General features: G+C 53.4%; 4 protein-coding genes across 10 annotated transcripts; all 4 read left to right on the top strand.

Annotated features, from left to right (window-relative positions):
• Positions 1–7,206: 7,206 nt before the first annotated feature.
• Positions 7,207–9,715, top strand: AP5S1 (adaptor related protein complex 5 subunit sigma 1; the record flags this gene model as incomplete). Its single annotated transcript, XM_083862003.1, has 2 exons — positions 7,207–7,364; positions 7,798–9,715. The coding sequence occupies 2 exons, from the start codon at positions 7,207–7,209 to the stop codon at positions 8,222–8,224; spliced, it is 585 nt and encodes a 194-aa protein (XP_083718129.1). The 3' UTR covers positions 8,225–9,715.
• Positions 9,716–9,840: 125 nt separating this feature from the next.
• On the top strand, positions 9,841–12,329 carry LOC310909802 (sulfotransferase 1 family member D1-like). Its single transcript, XM_083862002.1, has 7 exons — positions 9,841–10,900; positions 10,975–11,100; positions 11,200–11,297; positions 11,393–11,519; positions 11,621–11,715; positions 11,796–11,976; positions 12,100–12,329. Exons 1-7 carry the CDS (start codon positions 10,756–10,758, stop codon positions 12,210–12,212), a joined length of 885 nt encoding a protein of 294 aa, XP_083718128.1. The 5' UTR covers positions 9,841–10,755; the 3' UTR covers positions 12,213–12,329.
• Positions 12,330–13,340: 1,011 nt separating this feature from the next.
• Positions 13,341–16,168, top strand: LOC310909800 (sulfotransferase 1B1-like). 6 transcript variants are annotated; one of them, XM_083861998.1, is made up of 9 exons: positions 13,341–13,528; positions 13,748–13,880; positions 14,556–14,704; positions 14,887–15,015; positions 15,110–15,207; positions 15,314–15,440; positions 15,518–15,612; positions 15,688–15,868; positions 15,942–16,168. In XM_083861998.1, the coding sequence occupies exons 3-9, from the start codon at positions 14,557–14,559 to the stop codon at positions 16,052–16,054; spliced, it is 891 nt and encodes a 296-aa protein (XP_083718124.1). In that variant the 5' UTR covers positions 13,341–13,528; positions 13,748–13,880; position 14,556; the 3' UTR covers positions 16,055–16,168. The 6 variants fall into 6 exon arrangements, with proteins under 6 accessions (XP_083718124.1, XP_083718121.1, XP_083718123.1 ...); XM_083861995.1 differs by having other exon boundaries at positions 13,748–13,884; XM_083861997.1 differs by having other exon boundaries at positions 13,748–13,884; positions 14,553–14,704.
• A 333-nt stretch (positions 16,169–16,501) lies between these two features.
• LOC310909799 (sulfotransferase 1B1-like) lies at positions 16,502–18,914 on the top strand. Of its 2 annotated transcripts, none has more exons than XM_083861993.1 (8): positions 16,502–16,683; positions 17,188–17,339; positions 17,567–17,695; positions 17,784–17,881; positions 18,060–18,186; positions 18,265–18,359; positions 18,435–18,615; positions 18,689–18,914. In XM_083861993.1, the coding sequence occupies exons 2-8, from the start codon at positions 17,192–17,194 to the stop codon at positions 18,799–18,801; spliced, it is 891 nt and encodes a 296-aa protein (XP_083718119.1). In that variant the 5' UTR covers positions 16,502–16,683; positions 17,188–17,191; the 3' UTR covers positions 18,802–18,914. The 2 variants fall into 2 exon arrangements, with proteins under 2 accessions (XP_083718119.1, XP_083718120.1); XM_083861994.1 differs by having other exon boundaries at positions 16,507–16,683; positions 17,191–17,339.
• The last annotated feature ends 26 nt before the right edge of the window (positions 18,915–18,940 follow it).

Genomic DNA, 18,940 nt, shown 5'->3' with positions numbered 1-18,940 from the left:
GTGGCAGGGACTTTCCAGACCAACTCTTGGGAAATGTTGCCAGCAGACTACAAAGAAAATTAAAGCAGTGGGATTGTTCGTGTCCTTCTGCACAAATCCTAGGAGTCTGAGGAAAAAGCAGGCTAGGACAGCACAGTAGGCGGGAGGCAGAGAGTTATGGAGGGAATAATGTGGCAAAATGAAGGGTACAGACATAGCAGAAGGACCTGTCAGGGTGAAGTGGAACTACATATTAAATCAAGTTAGTGGGGTCAAATCAATTAGCCATCTTACAGGAAAGAGACTGGACTTCTAGGAACCAAAATGTTCAAAGAAAGGTGCTGGGAGCACCTTCAGCTTCACAGTATGACTGCTTGGCTTCTGAAAAATAAAATAACAAAGAAGGAGGTAGTAGACCAGCCAGCAAGGGCAATACTGAAGCTTTCCAAGGAGCACACACAGAGCACACAATTATTTAGATGAAATGGGACAGCACAAAGCAGCCTTCATAAAATCATACTGTCAGAACAGTATCTACTGCGTTGGTCCACCTTCCTCTGTCTTGCACCCATGCTGGGAGCAAGCAGCCTGTCCCAAGCATCCCCCTGCTTCTAAATATGGCTTGCCTTAAAATTGCCAGAGACAGAGCTGGCTGGAGCCCCACGGCAGAGAAGTCCCCATGCACTTTCAGCAGGAGGAGCTTGAAAGGATCTTGCAGCAGGGGGAGGAGCTGTAGGCCGGGAGACATATTGCTCCTCAAGGCAACAACAGAGCAGATCATGGTCCCAGGAATCCATTGTCTACAGCAGAGGCCAGGAGCAAGAGTGCTGGGGAGGGTGCAGTGACCAGGAGTTGGTGTTAAGTGTTCTCATTTCTATTTTATTTCTCTATATGTAAAGTATGTAATACTTTCCCTATTAAAAATGTTAACTTCATTCTAGAAGGAAACATGAAACTGCTCCAAATCAGTAAGGATTTTGTTTAAACAAATTACTTCCTTGATTTAAAAAAATGTTTTTAGGGGAGGTGATTTAACTTGAGCAATGCTTTCTGAATACTCCCCTGATTCTTTTCAGCTCAGCAGCCAAAGGGCCTTCAGCTGTCCTTGAGCCATGGAGGTGGCAGCTATAGAGAGGGAAGAGCTTCCTGGGACATGACACATGAGAATCCATCAGGAGAATGCATGCAGCAGCATGTTCATGCTGCCCTGGCTTCTCAGGAGTGGGAATGGCTTTGCTATGGCATTTACATAGGAGGACATGATGTGCTCTGCCATGTGCCTGATGGCAAACAGGTCCCTCCTTCCATGCCTGGGGACACAGTGTGTTGGCAAGATGGAAAGGAACTCAGCAAACAAGTTTCACAGTACTGATGCAGTTTTGCACAGTTGGATCTCCTTGTAACCTTGATTGTAAGAGGAGATTTATAATGCTGTATCCCAAAGGTGCCTTTAAAGCACCAGCTATTTTAACACAGGGAAATGACATAAGCATCTCGGGAGGTTTGTGATATTTCTGTTACAGCAGTCACTTCATTAAAGATCTAGGAGCTGGAAATCCTTGTAATCAGTCATATACTATTCCCAAAGTCTGAATCAAAGCCATGTTACTGACACCTGGCTGGAAGTGGTTTTATAGAGGCTGTTCCAGCTGCAAGTAGTATATTTACAGCTTAATATTAGTGAAGCCAAAGATTGCAATAATGGCAGAGGGACCTCCAAGCAGGTAACTTTCAGGAAAATTATGGTAGAGGTCCTGTTAAACTTTCTACTGTTTGCATTTTTTTCATGGGAGTGGTAGGTGGGAGCTGGTTTTGTGGAGGAATAGAGATGGGAGTCGCCAAAAATAGCAAAAACTAAGGGGATGTGGGATGCCAAACCAGGGCTTTGGGGCTCTGCCACTCATATGTAAGATACTCAACCTGAAAGCCATAGAGGTAAACAAAATTCAAAGGCTAAATGATCCTTCAAAATGCAAAGTCACACAGCATTCAAATGTCCTACTGGAGAGCAGCCTCTGCTCTGTGCTCCTGTAAATCATCTACCATGAACAGGGGAAACAAGTCTATGAATACACATGGAAGTGCCATAGCTGTGACAAGAACTGGCACGAGCTCCTGCTCACGTGTGCAGCAGGTGACACTTTGGACACCACAGACTCACAAGACACTCCCACCTGGCCATACCAGTCCTGGTTCTCACCATCAATGCTCCAAGCAGAGGGAAAGTTTCTCCAAAAAAACAATAGACACAGAAAGTCATAGATATGGTTTTCACCAAGAAATCAAACAGGAGAGTGTAAATGTGCTCATTTTCAGGGAGGCAGCTGATTCAGCCTACTGCACACATCTCCACTGTAAATGTGACAGTAACTGTAAAATAAAAATAACCCAAGAAACCCAACAGTGAGGAGGAAAGAGAACACAAGAAAGGCTGCTTCAGGGTACAGGCTGATGACCTAAGAGGATTTCTATTGTCATAAAGTAGTTTTTCCCTTAAAAGGCAGATACTTTGTTAAGTAAATGGTGGAACTATATTATTTTGAGTAAAGAGCTTCTCCTTTGAGCTGATTATTTGTTTAGTAAGAAGTGGCTTCAGAGACACCTTTGGGAATTCTTTTCCCTGATCAAAAGGCTGAACTGTGAGAATGCAATTGAATATCCTTTCACTTCCCAAACTAAGCCTTGCAGCACTAGGAGGCTCAGGTTTTTCTGGATTTCTCCAGTTCCAGCCATTCCAATGCCCTCAGCTCTCTGCCAGACTTTATGAAGCCATTTCTGATTTTTTTTTCAGAAGTGAAACAAAGCAGAATTGCAAAACCCACCTGAAATCAGCGCAGCCAGAAGTAATCACCTCCCCAGACTTGCTCTGAGTACACAAGCCTTCATGGGTTAACTGTTACACATTAGTTCATAACATGCACTTGTGTCAGAAAACATTTATGTTAGCAGCTGCACCAGCAAGGTTAGCACCAAAATATCCTTCTGTGCTTTGGGGTTTGGCTGTTTGTTTGTTTGTTTTGTCCTTGATCGTTTGGGGCTTTTTTTAATCATCATCCTGTTCTGAATAGGGGAGTGATTAATTCCTCTCTTTCTGTTTAATTTTGCTTCAGCCTACTGGGTTTGTTGTTTGTTTTTTTTTTTAATTTCAGACGGAAGGAAAACTTCTAGTTTGAGTATAACAGAAGGAAAACACAACTGCACAAGCACAGCCCCCAAAAGACTGAACCAGACCTGTTTGTATCTTAGACTTATAGAATGGCTTGGGTTGGAAGGCACCTCAAACATCATATAGTTCCAACCCCGCTGCCGCGACAGGGCCACTACACCAGGTTGCTCAAAGCACCACCCAGCTTGGTCTTGAACCCTTCCAGTGAATGTTCCAGTGCCTCAACACCATCACAGGGAAGAATTTCTTCCTGATATATAATCTATACCTGTCTTCTGTCAGTCTGAAGCCATTCCCCCTTGCCCTATCACTCCACGCCCTTGTCCAAAGCCCCTCTTCAGCTGTCTTGTAGCCCCTTTATGTACTGGATTCTGTGTAAGGCTCGCATATAATGCTTGAAAGAACAAAACCAATGAAGATTGGTTCAACACAACCACCACAACATAAACTACCTTGAAATTACCTATAGCTGAACTGACTTGCACTATAGGTCCCTGACATTGTTGGAAGGGGCAGCAGTTATCTTGTAGCAGGTATGAGTGGATGGCAATGGCAAGAAGGAAAAACAATTTTGCACAGCAGCAGCCACTGAACAGTCTGAGGCCGTAGGGCTCTGCTTTCAGCGAAAGTGTATCTTCCCTGCTAGATCAGCCTGCAAACATTTCTTGGATCATCTTCCTATATCAAAATCACTGAGGGAATTAACAGTGTGGTGAAAAGGGTGAGAGCTTCTATAGGTTAGCACACAGGATCAGATACTCAACCAAACTCAGTCACTGTAAAAAAGGACATTTCTCTAAACAGACATTTAATTTGATTTACTGTTTTGCACAGAAAGAGGTGCTGGGTGGTAAACCCCAGAGCCAGCGCCCCAAGGCACAATCTGCAGCTATTAAGTCTTACTTAAGTCACTACTTGGCTTAAGTTGTTACTGGCTCATCTTTTCTCTACTTCAAATTAAAGCCGTTGTGTTCAAATAAATCATAGCCCATGCTCAATGAGTGGCCGTCTTATTGTAGGGGGAGGTGCCTGAGCTGAGGTGTGGTTTTTATTATTATAAGAGCAAAAGTTCATCACTAGGGCAAGTTCTCACAACAGAACCAGTCAAAACTGGGGATTTTTTAGTTCATCATTACACATCCTGGATAAGAACGGTGTTATCTTTCTGTGTTTTCCCCCTTCAAGAACTTAAGCCATCAATTTTCTTCCACATTCCTGTGGTTATTGTTTCCATTGCTCAACCACTTTGTTCTTCACCTTGTTTGGAACTTCAGTTATTCATCAAGGTGATGAGAGGAAAGCTAATGTTCTTACAAACAATTTAATTGGTGACAGTATTGGTGTTAACATCTTCGAAATGGGTCTTAATGTCTGTTCTAACTTTGGGCAGCAGGTTTGTTGCAGTGACCGAGTAGCGTTGCTCTTGAAACAGATAAGTGTGTCTGCACAAGGCTGAACTTCTGAACTTTGGGGTAAAATAGTAGGTACAAGGGGGGGAATATGTGGTAGGTGGTTCGGGAAGGCTGTACCTTCCTATTACCTCAGCCAACGGGGAAAGGAAGAGGGCAACTTGCAGCTGGGAGTTTAGGGTAAAAGGAGGCTGCGCCCTCCGAAAGCTCTAAAGAGAAAACCTTACGGGCTTGTGCTCCGGTGAACTCTCTCCCTTTATTCGAATAAAGTTGCAGGATTCCTCTGTTTACTTTATGGACATAAACTTCTGGTGTTTGTGGATTTTTCCTGTCAGTGGGAATCGGTATGGGGGCACCTGTGGAGGTTGAAGGTCCAAGAAGGTTAGTCCATCTTTAAGCAATGTACAATTATGTCAGTTCATATTTAAGTTATGATAGTGCTGATTTTTGGCTCTGTCAAAAGCCAAGATCTTTTGAAAAAAACACAAGCAGTGACGAGCTAGAGTAGAAATGAACTGGAGCCACACACCAACCGGACATAGAAACTAAATGGAGCTGCAAATAAGCTGGAACCGAAATTAAGTCGGGGAAGGTGAAACCAATTTGGAGGCTAAAACATGACCTGAACCTGAGACAAAGTGGGGGCAGAAACAAATCAGCTGCGCCCCCTGGCGGCCCCGCCGCGACCCCGCAGCCCGGGCCCCCCTGGCCGCAGCAGGGAGGAGCAGCTCTAAGGCTGCAGGGGGATAAGGCTGGACATCCACTCCTGGGGGCACCACCAGAGAGACAGCTCCGGGAGGGACACTGTGAGGAAAATGAATCCACGATGTCAGAGGTTTTATGTCCAAAAAGGAGACAGAGGAGTCGTGTGACTTTATTGGAATAAAGGGAGAGGCATGGGAATTTCCCATCGGGTCTCTCAGATTGTTGGGGGAGACAGCCCCCGTTTTTATCCTAAGTTCCTGGATAGAGGAACTTAGGATCATCACTCTCTTCCTCTTCCCCCTTGCTGAGGTACTCATAAGGTACATATTTCCGAATTGCTTACTCCATGTCCCTGCTAATATCCACCCCTTTTTGTTATATAAAAGAAAGAAAAAAAAAATAAAGCTATTCATAATTCTATGAAGTCTTTGTTCTTTTTCTCTAGGTTCAGGAATTTAACACGGCCTTGGCTAAGCAACAGTCCATGTTGATTAGTAACATTTTCCAGAACTAACAGTTTCTTCTGTTACTTCCCTATCTATAAGTTCCTGGCCCTATCTACAGTTCACACGGTCTGTTTGTAAAGACACATTCGTCTTATTCCTTCCATGCCTGGGATGGACACTGTAGCTGGAATATGGACACTGTAGTTTGAATATGGACACCATAGCTGGGATATCCCATCCCCAAACATGCCCTGAACATGGCAGAAAGACCCTCCCACCCTCACCTTCAATCCATGAATAACCAATCACAGCCATAAAGAATTGGTGAAAAACCAGCTTTGCCACTGAAGTCACCTGAAGCAGAAAACAAGTTTTCCATGGAAAGGTCTCATGGAAGAGTCTCATGTCTCCACCCAGACATGTCCCTCTCCATGGTCCCTCTGGCCATGGGCCCCCCCAATGTTCCTGGTGGCAGCTGCACACTCCTCCATATGCCCCACTCAAGACAAGCACCTTTCTGGCCCTGGCCATGTCCCCTTGAGCTATCTCAAGCCACATTTACCCCCATGTCCTCTCCCAGCCACCTCAGTGTCCACCTCATGCTCAGGGACACACACTCCCTCCCGCATTTAGATCCCAAAACTGCTGTGCTGCCACTTTGAGCCACAGGCCCCGTGCTGCATTCCTAGTGTACAAGTACCAGCATGGCCACATCAAGGGCCCCCTCCCGTCTTATTCCAAGCAATTTGCCCTGCTCTAAGCCGGCTGTGGTTTACGTTGTGGGACAGGAGGGCCTTCACCCAACCCCGGAGCCAGGGCTCGGGCTCTGTGAGCTGGGGAGGGTTGGGAGTTTTTTACACACTCTGTTAAGTCCTTCGGGAGAGAGAAAAAATCCAGCTCCTGAGCTGTGCATGCACAATGAGGGTGAGGGGGATGTGTGGGAAAAGGGAGAGCGGCAGGAGTGAGGGCTGAGAGCTCACCCAGGACTAGCACCGGCTCACTGAGAGCTCACCCAGGACACTGAGAGCTCACCCAGGCCAAGCACTGGCTCACTGAGAGCTCAGCTCACCCAGGCCAAGCACCGGCTCACTGAGGGCTGGGCCTGCGCGGGGAGCGGCAGCAGCGAGGCCCCGCGGGGGCAGCGGCTGACCCGCACCCCAGGCAGGAAGCACGGCGGGGGCCCAGAGCCCTGCCCCGCTGCCGGCAGCTCCCGGTGCCCACGGAAACAGCCCGGGGAGGGGAACAGGGAGCAGAGGCAGAGAAAGCCGCGGAGAGGTTGCCGAGGTCCCTCCGCGGGGAAAGCGCCTCCGCCTAGGCCGAGCGATGCGGTCTTTCCCCGCCCACCGGCCTGTACCCGCCAATCAACTCTCGCCACTCCCGAGCCTCAGCCAATCGCCTGCAGCTCAGGCGGCCCCGCCCGCCCACCGCGGGAGCCGCTCCTTCCGAGGCAGGGCGGCGCTTCCGGCGCGGCGGGGCCCTGTGGCGGGGGCTGTGCGCGGCCATGGTCCGGGCCTTCGTGCTGCTGGCGCCGGGCGGGCCCGCCGGACACGCCCCCTGCCGCCTGCTGTACGCGCGCACCTTCGGGACCCCCCCCGGGACCGCCCCCGGGGGCTCCCGGCAGCGCCTCCGCCGCAAGGAGCAGCTGCTGGTGGTGGCCAGGTACACCCGGGACATCGGCCTCCGCGGGAATGCCCTTCCTGCAGATGGTGGGCGCGGGGGGACACCCGGCACCGTGTGCCCTCCATCTCCTGAGGCCTCTGGACCTGTGACACCTCATCCCTCTCCCTGGGATCCCCACAGCCGTCATACGCCCTCTGTTTGATCGGAGGGTTTTGCCTGACCCCCAAGGCTGGGACGCCCCTTGACTGTGGGACACCTTCCATTCCTGAGGGGAGCCTGCTATAGCCGCCTTTTCAGGGGAGGGCTCACTGAGAACCCCAGGAGCATCCCCCCCGCCCATTCACGGGACCCACCCTTTCTAGGGATGCTGGGCTCGACAGGACCCCTGGGACCCTGTTCCCCCAACAGAGGGGTCACTGTCCCTGGATGAGGTGGGGGTCCTTAACATACGGGTCCCCCTTTTCTCTTCCAGGCAAGTGGCCTCCCAGTGTCAACTGCTTCAGTCATCCTTGGGGCGCCCGTCCTCCCCACAACTTCCCCAGCTACCCGATGAGCCAGTGTCACTCCAAGATGCTCCAGGGGGTCTTTTCCAGTTGCCCCCTGGAGACCCATTCCCTGAGCGGGTGACAGTAGTGTGGTTATCAGTGCTGGCCCTCGCCTTCGCCTTGGTTTGTGAACCCCAAGAGAATCTGTCGTTGGCTGAGATCACCCTGCGGCGCCTGGCTCCCCGCCTGCTCCTCTCCCTGCGCCTCCTTGGTCCCGGTGCCGATGTCCTGCTCCGTCCCGATGCTGCTGATGCCCTCCTGGACCGTCTCCTGCCCCACGGGCAGATGCTTTTTCTCAATGAACGTTTCCTCCAGGCAATGGACCGAGAGCTGGGTATCAAAGCATCCCGCTGAGCTACAGATGGTATTCCTGCCTACCACCCCCAGATATTTTTGGGAGATGAGAGACAAGGGAGGGATCCGAGATGGTCGCCACACCCCAGTGGGACAGATGAAAAACATAGTTCAGGAATAAAGACCAACGAGCCAGCTAAGAGCAGGGTTTTAATCCATTTATCCCCCAACACCATCATAGGACAGCTAATAGCCATCCCCATAAATCCACCTGGAGCTGGGACAGTGCCAAGTTCCTGCACTGTTCTCCTGCACTGCATTCCTGCACCACTCCACGTGACGTGACAGCAAGTGGAGACTGCACGTGGCCATGAATGGAGGCTAAAAGAGGGACCTTAGGGTGTGGTTACCCCAGCTGGGCACTCTGGGGCGGGCCGGTCCCTGGCAGGGGAGACGTGGCTCTGGGATGGGACCTTGGCAGGGTACACGGGGCAACCAAGGATGTGAATCCAGCCATGGGGCGTTGGGGTCTCTGTGGGGGATTAAATAACTAGGCAGTGGGGCAGGATGTAGCTGTGTGCCTTGCACGGCAGGGTGGTTGTCCCTAGATGATGCTGCTTGGGGCCAGGGGACCTGTGTGGAAACCCAGGGGACCGTGGGAGATGGCAGGAGCTGGCACCCACCTACCCAGTTCTGTGGGGTGCAGTGGGAGCAGGGTCCTACCTTAGCATTTTGTGGGTGCTGGGAAATCCAGGGATCCAGGAGATGGCATGCACAGCTCTTCCACCAGCGTGCCCACAGGCTGGGCACTGCCAGGCCATGCAGAGGGGCTGTCACGGGGCCAGACCCCAAAGTGCTTTCCCTTGTAACTGCACCAGTAAAGCTGGAGCACCTGAGGAGGGGTGCTGGGCACTGGGCTTCAGCCATGATGGGTCTCTGGCTGTGCCAGGGGATCTAACTGTGCTGGAGGTGGGGGAGCATTGGACCCCACTGTGGCATCCCACCCTTAAGGGGAAGGGAGCACCGTCTTCACCTTCCCATGTGATAGGAGCTGTCACGTACTGCACCCACAACTGGCTTGAATACAACCAAAAGCCAAAGAGATGTTATCCTGGAGTGTTTAAATTGTTAGCAATTAATTGTTGATGAGAATCAACTGGAGTCTGAATGTATGGGCCATTATTGTGTATGCACTGATAGGATTCCAGTTTCTGGATTTCAATATCACCTGGTTTATGGCCAAAATTATCTTGCAAATCAGCCACCTGAACTGGATCAAATGGGATAGTTATTTGTGTGTGATTTTCCTCTCCACCCTGAGGTCTAGTAGATTCTGGGGGAGTTAGAAGGAGATAAAGAATCATCTTTTTCTGGTTCTCTGTCATGGGGATCGCCTTGTATGTTTCCATCCTATGTAAGTCTGCTAGACTTTTCCTGGAACTTTGACATCTTGGTTGTCATATATAGCACCATTATGATAGCAGTTTGCTGACTCTGTCCATCATGGGTATTTCAAGTTTAAGTAAAGGTCATAATGTTATTTCCTCTTCATCAGATGAGAATGTTACATGTGGGTTTTTGTCAGGGCAACAGACCCATTTACTGTCTTCCAGCTCCTTCATTGGTTACAGAAAGTCAGAGTTGTGAGATTGTATTTCTGCAAATGGTCCAGATGCTATTTCCTTCACTGGTGCTTCCTTTCTCAGAGACCCTAGCCTGGGCCAGGCACCACTTGGCTTCTGCTTCTCCTTGATCTCCTCCTGGATCAAGAGCAGCACCTGCTCCATCATGGTGGGTTCCTGTACTGCATAACCTGCTGGATTAAATAATCCAGGATGGAGCAGGTCTGCTTTTTCAGTCCTTTCCTACAAAAGGCATCAAAGGAACAGCACCCAGGGGAGAGACACCCCCTGCTTGCAGCACCCTCAGCCAGTCTGGTCCTCAGGACAAGCAGGGACACTGCGGGACAACATAGTGCTCGTGAAGCAAGTGGGGAGAGAGGGGCAGAGCCCACTCCAAAACCATCCCAGGGCCCAGATGCTGGCACTTTGAACCTCCTTCACATCCTCTGTGCTCTGTAGTTTAGCTGAGCTGGCTCTCATTAACTATTACAGCTTGGGTGTGGTAAGAAGGTGGAGGTGCCAGGGCTCCTGGGCACCAGAGCACACAGAATCCTGAGAGGTATGGCTGCAATGGGGGCCCTGGGTGGCAGAGCTGTCCCTGCAGCTCCACAACCCCCTGGCACTCATTAAAGGGGCTGTAGCTGGGGGAGAAGTGCAGATAGGTGGGAGAAGAGATGATGCTGGGCTTCATTCTCAACCCCTCATGGCTTGGGCTTAGTGCATGGCCAGTATCTATGTTAGGGCAGTATCCTACCAGGGATCAAGGCATGGTCCTGTGGCATTGGCCATACCTCTGCCACATGTGATCTGGGCTGGACTTTGCCTGATGGGGCACTGCCCTGGGCAAGTCCTGCCACAGGATCCAGTACTGTTTCAGGCACAGTCCTGGCACAGGAACCAGCCAGTCCCAAGGTTGTGGTGGCTGCCAGCAGGGAAGACAGCCAGTGCTGTGTGGACCCACTGTCAGCCATGGAGCAGGAAGATGCAGTCAGGGAGGAGTTGGGAACCCTCCATGGCATCCCCCTCTTCAAGAGCTTCATCGAGGGCTGGCCACAGGTGAAGGCTTTCCAAGCTCGTCCAGATGACCTGCTCATCTCCACCTACCCCAAATCGGGTGAGTAGTCCTGGAGAAGGATGCAGGGGGGATGGGGTGACACCAGCCTTTCCAATGTTGTCCTTGTGCTGCAGGCACAACATGGCTGAGCGAAATCATGGACATGATCTACCAGGATGGCAATGTGGAGAAGTGCCGACGGGATGCCATCTACAACCGCGTGCCTTTCCTGGAAATGAAGGTCTCCAAGGGTCCGAGTGGTGAGCTTCCCCAGCCTGGCTGCCTGGCTTGGGTGGAGAGGGAACCAGCGTGGGGGTGAGGGTGCAGGGGCTCACACCTCTATGTCCCCTGTGCCACAGGTGTTGAGCAGCTGGAGAGCACCCTATCTCCACGACTGGTAAAGACCCATCTCCCGGTCCAGCTCCTCCCGACCTCCTTCTGGGAGAAGGACTGCAAGGTAACATGACAGGTGCCCCCTGTCTCTCCCCATTTGGGTTGGTGGGGAGGAGGCACCACTCTGTACCTCCCAAACACATCCTTGGCTCTCTCCAGATCATCTACATGGCCCGCAACCCCAAGGATGTTGCCATCTCCTACTACTACTTCCACCAGATGGCCAAGGTGCACCCTGATCCTGGCACAAAGGCTGAATTCTTGGAGAACTTCATGGCTGGCAAAGGTGTGGGCTGAGCCACAGGATGTCCTATGGGAGAAATGCTGGTGGGAAGGACATCCCCCACTACCCACCTTTTTGCTTAATCCCTTGACCATATTCCACAGTGCCTTATGGGTCCTGGTACGACCATGTCTGTGGATGGTGGGAAAAGAAGCAGGAAAAGAAGATACTCTACCTCTTCTATGAGGACATGAAGAAGGTGAGGGTGAAATGGAGGGGAAGGAGCTCTGGCTGCCCTCAAGCTTTTTTGGCAGCCTCCTCATGTCAGTCACCCTGCAGGACCCACGGCGGGAGGTGCAGAAAATCTTGCAGTTCCTGGGCAAGGAGTTGGCAGAGGGAACACTGGAGAGGATCCTGCACCATACCTCCTTCCAGGAGATGAAGAAGAACCCTGCTGCCAACTATGAGACCATGCTCCCCACATTCATGGATCATAGCCTCTCCCCCTTCCTCCGGAAAGGTGGGGTTCGGCTGGTGGTGGAGGATTCGGGAGGGATGTCCCTGGATTATATTTCAGCCCTCATCTGTGGCTACAAATATTTCATGTGTGTGAGGTTTTACTCAGTTACTTTCTTGCCCCCAGGGATCTCTGGAGACTGGAAGAACCACTTCACTGTGGCCCAGAATGAGCGCTTTGACCAGCATTACCAGGAGCACATGGCAGGCTCTGACCTCCACTTCCAGATGGAAGTGTAAGAGGCTCATCTCCCTTCCCAGGAGGACTGTGCTTTTCCTTGCTCTCCCAGTGGGGAGGGTAGATCCAGATGAAGATTCTTGCACTAATTCACTTTTCCTTCTGCAATAAATTGTGAGAAATGGAGGTTGAGTCATTGTCTGCAGGGAAAACGAGGGTGAGGCCTGAACCCCCTGAATTCTAGGCAGTGTCCAAGAACACCTTCATGGTCATCAGGAGGGAGGGTGGGCACACAGTGGATTTTTAGCTAGTGATGGTTAGGTATCACTAGGAGTGGGCACCCTCCCAGAAACCACCACTGAGCCCTGTCAACTTGGGCTGCCACAGCCTACCAAAGTGCTTGGAGGGAACAATCCCCAGAGTGAAGTGGAAAATCCCCAGAGCACCAGCGAATCCAGTGCTGCCGCAGCCCTTGTGTGCACAGGAGCTTTCATGCCTCTGAGTTGTGGCAAGTTTCTTGACAGAGTGGGTGGTGGTGAGGCTCTCCTTGGTCCAGCTGGAGCTTGGCAGCCCATGGTCTGTGGAACAAAGGTGAAGGGAAACAGCTCCCTGCTGGCATGTGGCAGTCTCAGCAACATCACTGTCCTTGCTGGAGGTAGCATCCTGCAACTTCCAACCTGGCTGTGCCTTGCCCTTGCTCTGGGATGCCTGGAGCAAACCAGGCCCTGTCCCACTGGGGGCAAGAGTGTGCTTTGGAGCCCCAAGTTCCCCATTTATGCCCCATTTCTGGCCTATGCTTGAGATTCCAAGATAGCAGCTTCTTGGCAAGACAGCCTCATGGGGTTATTCTATCCCCAAAGAGATGCAGCCCAGATCCAACTGCTAAAGAGCAGCAGTGCTATGAGGGGGGCTGCCTCACAGAAATAAATCCTTTTCACACATTCATTTAAATGCCACTGGAGATGTCTTCCACTGGAAGATGTGCTTCCCCAGCTCCTGGCTTTGCCTGCCCTGTTTGCACATGCAGCCAATTTTGTTGGCATATGAACAGCAAAACACCTGAACACCTGCCATGGCATGCCTCATCTCACCGGGAACTTGGCCCAGAGACAAATCAGGGACGTTTTTCTCAAGGCTGCCAACAGCTGAGCTGCTGGCCCTGCCAGCTGCTCTCCTGCCCTTCCCACTCCCTCCCAGCTAAGGAAAGGAAGAACATCTCACCACCATCGGCACCTTTAAACACTTTTCCCAGGAGCACTTGTGCTTTGCAACTTCACAAACTTTGGACTCGTATTGGGTGGAGTAGGGGTAAAACCAAAGCCTGAACCCCTCATCCTGCTCGCAAGCCCCGCGTCGGTGTGAGGGAACATCCACGCAGGTTACTCTTGGACTTGGACAGGGTGATGTTCAATCTCCCGGGCTGTGGGTTGGGATTTCCTCCCTGTGTTTCCCTCTGCGGGTGGAGGGGGAAGTTGTGATTTCCACTCCCGCTCCCCGTGTGCGTCCGACGGGCGCTGAGTACGGACAGCTCATCACAGGCATTTGGGGACCGTCCTCATCCCCGCTCGCCCCTTCCCTGCCCTCCTCCCACCTCCAGGCTCTTGTCCCAGCACTGTCCCCCGCCTCTCTGCGCCTCCATCTTCCACGCGGGGGAAGGAAACTAACAAATCCCGCCCCGTAAGCGGCAGGCAAAGCTTTGCCTCCTGCCCGCCAGAGCGCTCGGAAAAGACGCAAGTAACTGCGGGCTTTGGCCGCGGGCGTTTCGGGGTGCCCTGGCCTCATAAGGGGGGGCTGCGGGGGTGGGTACAGGGGTCCGTGTCCCCCAAAGTTCCCAGAGGGTGCAAGCAAGACACCAAGCCTCTCTCCAAAAATCACAGCTTGGGAGTTTGGCAGCTGGCATGTCCAGCGTTTCTGTCCTGGGTGGTGGGTGGAAAGGGTTCCTGGGGAGAGAGTCCTGTGAGTTCTGCTGCTCGTTCCTGTCTCTGTCAAACCCTCGCTCAAGCCCACTGAAAGCAAGGCTTACTGTGCTGCCATACAACGGAGAAGTGAAAAGGAAAAAGCAAAGAGAAAGCAGCTTACAACTCCAGCCAAGAACTCCCCTGAGAGTTTTTACACCCAGGAACAGCACTGTCAGCTTGGGATCGGCAGCTGCCTACGGCCACGCTGACCTGAGCTGCCCAGAGCTGGCCATGCCCTTCCACTTTCCTGGCACTGCCACTTGGGCCCCAAAATCCTCATAGAAAACAGGTGCCAACTCCTGTGGTACCAGCAAGCACAGCATGGTTTCCTTCCTATGGCCAGGATGGCTGGGTTGAGCAGGGGTTTTGGGGGCTCCAGGGAAGGAGGTGGCCCCATGATGCTCCTCACTGCCAGCCAGCCATGCCACATGTCCCTGTCCCCAGCAGGATGGCCGATTCAGACCCCTACCTGCGTCAGCCCTGGCTCACAGTGCACGGCATCCCCATGGTCAATGCCTTCGCCCGCAACTGGGAACGAATTGACAATTTCCAGAGCCGCCCCGAGGACATCGTGATAGTCACCTATCCCAAATCTGGTGAGCATCCCCAGGCACCAGAGAGGGGCCGTGCTCAGGAAGGGAAGTACCAACCTGCAGATGCCTGGGCTGGGACTGGGGGCATGCCAAAAGGCAACACTGGGCAATGGTGACCCTCTTGTACCTGAGATGGGGCTGCAGTGGGAATGGCATCAGCTGGACACGTGATGTCTCCTTGCCAGGCACCACCTGGGTCAGTGAGATCGTGGACATGGTCCTGAAAGGCGGTGATCCAGAAAAATGCAGGAAGGATGATATCGTGAACCGGGTGCCCATGATGGAGTGTGCTGCTCCTGGGAAGTTGCCAGCAGGTAGGAAGATGGCAGAGAGTGGTGGATGAGGACAGGTTTGGTTTTGTATGGGAGGACACCACAGTGGGATCACTTCTGGGGGAAATCCTTACAGGCACAGAGCAGCTGAAGGCCATGCCATCCCCTCGCATCATCAAGACCCACATCCCAGCTGACATCTTGCCCAAATCCTTCTGGGAAAATCAGTGCAAGGTAACAGGCTGCAATGAATACACTGGGAGCTATCTGGCAGACATAAGGGGGCTGCCTGCCCGGTTGGGACTTTGCAAGTCCCCATATGTCACCAAGCTTTCTACAGATGATCTATGTGGGGCGCAACGCCAAGGATGTGGCTGTCTCCTACTACCACTTTGATTTGATGAACAACTTCCACCCTCACCCCGGAACATGGGCCCAATACCTGGAGGAATTCATGGCTGGCAGAGGTGGGACAGGGCACCCCTGGGTGCACGCAGGGGGCCCTGCAGGGACCTATCACCCACTGCCTGGTCTCACCATGCAGTGGCGTATGGTTCCTGGTACAACCATGTCAAGGGCTACTGGGAGCGCAGGAAGGATCACCCCATCCTCTATCTCTTCTACGAGGACTTGAAGGAGGTGATGGAGCGGGGTGGATGGTGGTGTGGGGCCTGGGGGTGGCAGGAGAGGTGAGTGTTGGCCTGTGTCCCACAGGACCTCCGCCGGGAGATTGCCAAGGTGGCCCAGTTCCTGGGGCAGAAGCTGTCGGAGGCGGCGCTGGACACCATCACCCGACACACGTCCTTTGAGGCCATGAGGGACAACCCTGCCACCAACTACAGCAAGATGCCTGCTGAGATCATGGACCACAGTGTGTCCCCCTTCATGCGCAAAGGTGAGTGGCTCCGGGGGGCCTCTGGGACACTGTTCTCCCAGCCCTTGCTGAGCCCCATCTCACCCGGCCACAGGCACCACCGGAGACTGGAAGAACCACTTCACCGTGGCCCAGAACGAGCGCTTTGACCAGGACTACGCACAGAAGATGTCAGGCACCGACCTGTGCTTCCGCACTCAGATCTGAGGAGACACCGCCGGACGCCCCGCAAATCCGCCCTGTGCTGTGATGGCACTGCTGCCGTTCCTGCCTCTCCCCTGGGATTGCTGGAGAGAAATAAAATGTGCATCCTGACCCTGCCATGGTGTGCTCACGGCCCTGAGCCTCTGCTGATCCCAACCTGGCTGTCTCCCTGGGGTTGCTGTTCTCTTCTTGGGTTGGGGACAAGCCAGTGTCACTCTTCAGCTGCTGTGGTGGGGAGATTGCCAGCAGCAGCTCTTGGGTTCACTGAGGGTTTTGGCAAATCTGTGTATGGGGAAGATGTTGGTTGGGTGTGGGCAGTGAGAGGTGTCCTCCCCACTCTCGCATATTGGGATGTGGCCTGGGATCTATGGGGGAGGGCAGGAATGCTGGGGCTGGGGATGTCCACTGTGGCTCTGTCTGCAGTTTAGTGGCTGCTGGTTTCTCCCTGCACTCGCTCCTCCCTCCCTGCAGCTGCTGGGCTGGCAAACATTACTGGCCTCAGCGCCCTGCCTCTTTCCTTCTCCTTCCTGTAATAACTGCTGCAAGGCCCCGAGTCTCCCTGTCCTCTGCTGTCACCCTCCTGGTGTCACCATTCCAGCGTCACACTCTCCACACAGAGCAGCATTTCTTAGGTGAGACGGGTGTCCTGTGGTGCCTTGTGGGTGCTCTGCCCATGCTCAGTCACGCAGAGCTGCATGCTTGTCCAGTCTAGTGTGGTGGGTTTGTGGTATTTTGGATTTGTGTGCAATCAGCACCCCTAAACCTTCCCCCGATCTGGGGTGTCCTGCAATCACACCAGGGACCCAGTTCCCTGCTCCTCAGGGGTGCTGATTCAAGGGGAGAGGTGGTATTCTAGTCTAGATCCATTGGTCTGGGTGATGCTGGCACACTGTGGACACCCCTGCCCTTACTGGGGCTCTGGGTGTGCTCCTGTCCCCGCAGTTGGGACCCCTGTTCCCAGCAGTGAGTGCAATAATGTCCGCAGTGACCTCTGGTCTGTGCTCTGGTGCTATCGCTGCCGCTCCCTGAGCAGGCACAGTGCCAAGTGACCGGACTGCCCTGGCTGGTGACGGCCCTGAGGGGGTGGGGGGGCCTCCCCTCATTTAGCCAGCCCTGTCACGTGTCCCTGTCCCCAGCAGGATGGCCGATTCAGACCCCTACCTGCGTCAGCCCTGGCTCACAGTGCACGGCATCCCCATGGTCAATGCCTTCGCCCACAACTGGGAACGAATTGACAGTTTCCAGAGCCGCCCCGAGGACATCGTGATGGTCACCTATCCCAAATCTGGTGAGCATCCCCAAGGCCACAAGATGTGCTGGTGCCAGATAGGCAAGAGTCTTGTTCAGCTGAGACCCATTCCCTGAGGGCATGCAGCACATTTAGGGACTGTCAGGACAGAGTTGTGTAGAATTTCGCTTTTCCCCCATGGCATCTGGTTGATGTCTGATGGATTGTCAGTGCTGAGACACCTGATGCTGCCTTGGCTGCTCCCCTTCATGGCTTCCTTTCCCCAGGCACCACCTGGGTCAGCGAGATTGTGGACATGATCCTGCAAGGTGGAGATCCTGACAAGTGCAAGCGGGACATTATCAGCAGGAGGGTGCCCATGCTGGAATTCTCTGCCCCTGGGAAGATGGCACCAGGTAGTGAGAGGCAGGGGCACCCTACAGGTACTGAGTCCCAAGGGTCTTTGCCAAGGGCCCACTGAGGAAGTGTTCTGGGATCCCCCAGGAACAGACCTGCTGGCCACCATGCCCTCACCCCGTGTGGTGAAGACTCACCTGCCGGCACATATCCTGCCTAAATCCTTCTGGGAAAACCGCTGCAAGGTAATCTCCAACACTGCTCTCTACCCTGGGGGGATCTGCAGTTCCCCTGTTCCCCTGAGACAGGACTCCCCACTGCTGCCTTAGCATCCTAAGTGGTAATAGGAGTTCTAGGAGATGGAGCATCCTCCCTGCTGGGGGTCCCGGAGCTGCCCCTCATACCCCCATGGCTCATCTGCAGATGATCTATGTGGGGCGCAACGCCAAGGACGTGGCTGTCTCCTACTACCACTTTGACTTGATGAACAAGTTGCTGCCGCACCCTGGGACATGGGCCCAGTACCTGGAGGAGTTCATGGCTGGCAGAGGTGGGACAGGGGCACCCTTGGGTGCACGCAGGGGGCCCTGCAGGGACCTATCACCCATTGCCTCATCTCCCCATGCAGTGGGATATGGTTCCTGGTACAACCATGTCAAGGGCTACTGGGAGCGCAGGAAGGATCACCCCATCCTCTATCTCTTCTACGAGGACTTGAAGGAGGTGATGGAGCGGGGTGGATGGTGGTGTGGGGCCTGGGGGTGGCAGGAGAGGTGAGTGTTGGCCTGTGTCCCACAGGACCTCCGCCGGGAGATTGCCAAGGTGGCCCAGTTCCTGGGGCAGAAGCTGTCGGAGGCGGCGCTGGACACCATCACCCGACACACGTCCTTTGAGGCCATGAGGGACAACCCTGCCACCAACTACAGCAAGGTGCCTGCTGAGATCATGGACCACAGTGTGTCCCCCTTCATGCGCAAAGGTGAGTGGCTCTGGGGGGCCTCTGGGACACTGTTCTCCCAGCCCTTGCTGAGCCCCATGTCACCCGGCCACAGGCACCACCGGAGACTGGAAGAACCACTTCACCGTGGCCCAGAACGAGCGCTTTGACCAGGACTACGCACAGAAGATGTCAGGCACCGACCTGTGCTTCCGCACTCAGATCTGAGGAGACACCGCCGGACGCCCCGCAAATCCGCCCTGTGCTGTGATGGCACTGCTGCCGTTCCTGCCTCTCCCCTGGGATTGCTGGAGAGAAATAAAATGTGCATCCTGACCCTGCCATGGTGTGCTCACGGCCCTGAGCC

The sequence above is a fragment of the Zosterops lateralis genome (genome assembly GCF_965231275.1).
Source record: "Zosterops lateralis genome assembly, chromosome: 5".
Classification (NCBI taxonomy): domain Eukaryota; kingdom Metazoa; phylum Chordata; class Aves; order Passeriformes; family Zosteropidae; genus Zosterops; species Zosterops lateralis.
This window is presented reverse-complemented; position numbering and strand designations above follow the sequence as displayed.